This window comes from Coffea arabica, chromosome 1e, assembly GCF_036785885.1.
Source record: "Coffea arabica cultivar ET-39 chromosome 1e, Coffea Arabica ET-39 HiFi, whole genome shotgun sequence".
In the NCBI taxonomy this organism is placed as follows: domain Eukaryota; kingdom Viridiplantae; phylum Streptophyta; class Magnoliopsida; order Gentianales; family Rubiaceae; genus Coffea; species Coffea arabica.
In genome coordinates this window covers 39,567,623-39,572,481 of record NC_092311.1, presented here as the reverse complement: position 1 = coordinate 39,572,481, position 4,859 = coordinate 39,567,623, and the positions used below count along the sequence as shown (strand labels likewise).

The following is a 4,859-nucleotide window of genomic DNA, read 5'->3' as shown; positions in this document are numbered from 1 at the left end:
TTTGTTACATACATGCATCGGGTCCACCTTAAATCCAAGAACTAGTGTGGGAAGTTTCAACTTTCGAAAGTTCACCTCTTAAGGAAACAAGCATCCGAATCCCACAAGAAGAAGGAGAATATCTCTTGAACTGTTTCCTATTGCGGCAAGAAGAACCCTTTTGAGAAGGTTATCATTCTGGAAACTTGATTCTGTATATGATTAGGAGAAGCTCTCCTACAAAAAGAGCCCTGATCATAGTTACTTCATTCTTCTCATACCAACACTAATCCTTCTCTTCTTCCCATTCGTTTAGCAGATTTGCATCATTAATATTTATTAATTCTTGATCCGTAACACCATCAATTGCAATAGCAAGATGGAGAATAAGGTGAAAAAGACGATTAAGCTGTTTGGAAAGATGATGGAAGTTGGCATAGTCTACGTCCTTGAGGATGCCCCGGCTGATCATCTGGTGAATCAAGAACAAGAAACAGAAACTGCTTCGAGTAGCCGAGCAGTAATGCCTCCTCGACGTGAGCTAGAGCTTCCTCAGGGAGCACGTTTGATAACTGAGAGAAGATTGGAAGCTTCCGATGTTGCTCCTACTCAAAGCAGGTTTTTCCTTCCAATTTCCGAGGAAATCGATGAAGTTTTGACTCAATCAGAGAGAGTTATGCTACTGGAGAAGTTTGAGACTGTTAAGGTAAAGGTAGTGGATAGTATACAACGCTGTTATGACATGGATTTCAAGAAGTGGCCAAGCGTGAATGATAGGCTGGTTCTGAACCATGGGTGGATGCAGCTTGTCAAAGACAATCATCTTCAGAAAGGTGATGTGGTGGAATTATGGAGCTATAGACAAGATTCTCGCTTGTGTTTTGCTGTAAAAATCCGCGAGCGATCGAAGAGGAACATCTCCAGCAGTGATTAAGCTTAACTTAACAGAAGAATATTAACTTTAACCGAAGACAAGAAAAGGACTTGAAATAATTATGTAAACTCTTTACTCCCTAGAAAGTAGAATACTGTACTTTTATAAATTTTCTTTTGCCCTATTTATTTTAGTTGATTTTATATGGTTGGATTCTTTTTTTCTGCAATATTAATGTTCATGATATGATAGAAAATTATTTTGGGATTTATGAACGTAAAAAGAAAACGAGAAGGAAACTGATTAATTAATTAATTAAAATTATGTATTTAATGTGGCATGGCTAACTATCAACTAATGACCGAAGAGGTCTAGACGTAGTGATTAAAATTGAGATTTCAAGGGTTAAACGTCCTAAGCTCAAATCTCTTCTCTTTCCTCCCCCTTATCTCCTGCAATTCGCATGGGTTCATCACCATTATCAGGATCAAACAAATAGTCATACCAGTTGGGCCAATATCAAGGCAGATGCTCAAGTCAGAATTGATATTATTGCCACAATTGATTTCTATTCTGCTTTGAGAAATAGGTGATAACAGAGTGCAAGCCAATCCACAGAAAAAATATCACATACGGGCTTCTTTTTTTTTTTTTTTTTTTCAATCAAGAAACATAAAATCCCAAAAATACGGCCTTACCCCATCCCCATCCCCAGCCCCCTCTCCCCTACCCCCAAGAAAAAAAAAATGAAAGAAAGATGTGATTAGCACTGGTGTGTATCCAGAACATTTTTAATTTTTTGGTCAAAGATAATTTGGGTGGTTTCGGTCCCAATAATCACTATGGATCAGAACATACTTTCAGATCATAGATCACTTATAGGACTTCTTACAGATCCTTCATTGATACAATTTTTACATTGACAGCAGGATTTCAATATTTTTAATTTTGTGACAAATCAGAACATGGATTCGTTTGAACTAGAAAAGAATGGGCTGTGCAATAAATAGGATTGGGCTCTGAGGGTTTGCCACCTCCCGCCGATTCCTCCAAGGGTTACCCCTATCAAGGCTGCACCAAAACCTGTCAAGAACAGGCATCACGTTTCATTGGGAAGACGTGGCCTGGGAGCCTAACAGCAGAGATTGTTACGAAGTAAACAATGGACTTTTAAATAACAGATCTTTTTTAAACATTAAAACTTCGCTTAAGACATGAGTAGATGAACAATAATTTAACATTATAGATTCACATGTGCGTACAGCCGTACACTGAAACAGACACACACGCACACACTAAATTTTTAGGACACTGAAATATTTAAGGGTGCAGTGGAATCAATGCATAAGATAAGATAAACGCATCAAGGCATCAATTTAAAGTGTATGATATTCAAGGCTATTAAATGAAAGATAAGCCATTTAATTACGAATGAGAGAATGTACGAAAAGAAATGCAGAGCAGCCTCTTCGATTTCACCTCTATAAATTACCCCAGGAACAAAAAGTTCTTTTTCCAGAGACATTTTCTCTTTTCTCATAAGCACAGATCCACAAACACACCAAAATGGCTCTTGATAGGTTGCAATTTTATGATTTATTTTATTATTAATTTCCCCTATTATCTGACCTAATGTAGATTAATTGTTAGATTCTACTCACTTTTGATATTTTACATTTATTTCAGGGAATAGAACGAAGATATGATAACAAGTGCCAATTTAACAAGAAAAGAGTCCAAGTAATAGAGATTATCCCAGGGGCATTTTTGGAAAAGGAATACTGGAACCCAATTTGGTAATTACCGCAAAGGCTAGGACGGCTGGAGGGTTTTCTTCTTGCTGGTGGGCCGCCGCAGAGGAGGGTCACTTTTGGATTGCTTTTGTTGACTTTTCTCTTGTGGGCTTTTGGCTTAATTTTCAATTCTCGTATGTAAAAAGGGGGAATTAGCACTACTTTAGGGATTCGTGGCTTTACACTTTGACTGGGCCGTTTTCCGTCTTTTAGTAGTTGCTCCTGCGCAAGTCAGGAGCACTGCTTGGATGGAGGAGCTTTTGACTTTTCCTTTCATCTGGAGTTGTTACTTTTCTTTTCTTTTCGATAGGAGTAGACAAGGGATGAACTAAATCCCTTTGTCTAGTCAAGGAACAACGGAGGCTTTGGCTTGCCTGAAATTGTGAGATCGATTTAATTTTATCTTTTTCTCTTATTTATTGGTATTTGCATATTTCCTGATTGCAGTGTTTATGGTTATTTAATTAATTGATTGTCTTGGATCCGGATAATTAGTTAATTTGATGATCTATTATCAATTGGGACGTTAAATCCGTAATTGTTTAATTGTCTCAAAATAGTGATAACTGGCATGATTGAGTTTGTGTCAGGGAGATACGCGGGCTAATCTAAAATAACCCTGGTAGTGTGTTATTTGGTTAGAATAGGGCTCCTCTAATACGTAAGGCAATTGGGGAATTAAATCTTACGGGCGTACCTAAGATTATTTCTCAATTAGAGCAGTGATTAACGGGCGTGCCTTAATCATCGACACAGTAAGGAGGGGTTGACTGTCATCGCTTGTTTGGCAGTTATAACCTATTTATTAGTAAATAATTGGAATTGCCTTTGCTTATCGATGATCAATTAGGTGAACCATTGCTGAAGTTATTCCTTGGCTAGATCCTTAATTATCACTCATTTGATTTTAGTAATTTGTTATTTAATTTTTAGTAGCTTTTTATATTTTAGTTGAATTTCTTTGATTGTCACCTTCTGCACAAAAACACCTCCCTTGTCACTGTGAATTTGAAAAGAAACAATTACTCCCAGTCCCTGTGGATTCGACCCTGCTCACCGCTATCTACAGAAATTACTTTTAGTTTGAGCAGGTTTTTATTATTGCACAGGTTTCGACACCCTGTCAATTTTTGGCGCCGTTGCCGGGGACTGGTGCCAGATTAATTTGTTTCCTTTTGAGTTCATCTTGTTTTCATTTTTTATTTATTTTTCTCTTAATTTTTTTTTATACAGTTTATGGCTTCTAACACTCCGTATTTTGGTGATGTACTGGATTTTATTTCCGGGGAAGGCGATGGGATTTGTTTTTTTCCTGAGTTTGCATATGCAGAGGCACTAAAATTTATTAGAAAAAGAATGGCTGCTGCAACCTGTAAAATTTGTTATGCCAGGGATCATTCAACCGGTATGTGCCCCGAATATCAAGATAATCTGAGTGTCCCACTCAACAATTATGGAGATTTTTCACCCTGGTCTCAAACGTGGTATAACCCTAATCCAAACGGGTATGATCAAGGATGGTGGGATAACTCCAATTATAATTATACAACGGGGCCAATGAATTTTCAGCAGTATGAGTCTCAAGAATCGTCATCTATGTCAGGTATGTCTTTTGAATAAATAGTTGAACCAATAACTACTAATACATACCAATTCCAACAAGAGACACAAATGAGGAATGAGATGATGAAGGATGCAATGAATTATCTGGCAGATCAACTATGTCTATTGACATCCAGAATGAATCGATTGGCTTCTCAAATGGAAGAATTGCCCTCGAAAACCATTGTTGATCTAGAAGAAAATGAGAGTGCAATTTGCTTGACTAGTGATGAGGAGATGCAAGAGTGTCAAAATGAGAAATCTACAGATGCAGTTGAAAAAGAAGCTGAAAAGGAAGAAATGGAACCCCAACCGCAACCCATTCAAGTGAAAGAATCCAGTGAACAATCTCCAAATGCGGTGATATCTCCTCCACTCCTTCATCAATATTCTCCTGACTCTTACTCTTCAATTCCTGTTAACGAAATTGACTTTATTATACCAGACAATTTTGAATTTCATGACAGGAATAAATTAAGAGTGGCGATGGCGAGATATCTTGAACCAATAAATGCAAGTAAGAGAGGAGTGAATGGAGAATGCAAATTATCATCGACTCGTTTGGCGCCATTCACTAGTCCATGGAAGCCCGTAGCTCGTATGCTCAAGGA

At 37.6% G+C, this 4,859-nt stretch overlaps 1 protein-coding gene across 1 annotated transcript; it reads left to right on the top strand.

The window, feature by feature from the left end:
• Positions 1-358: 358 nt before the first annotated feature.
• Positions 359-913, top strand: LOC113694234 (B3 domain-containing protein At1g05920-like). Its single transcript, XM_027213119.1, has one exon. It carries the CDS (start codon positions 359-361, stop codon positions 911-913), a length of 555 nt encoding a protein of 184 aa, XP_027068920.1.
• The last annotated feature ends 3,946 nt before the right edge of the window (positions 914-4,859 follow it).

Bases quoted from the DNA above. Each gene is read 5' to 3' on its own strand.
- LOC113694234 (XM_027213119.1), top strand. From the start codon at position 359: ATGGAGAATAAGGTGAAAAAGACGATTAAGCTGTTTGGAAAGATGATG.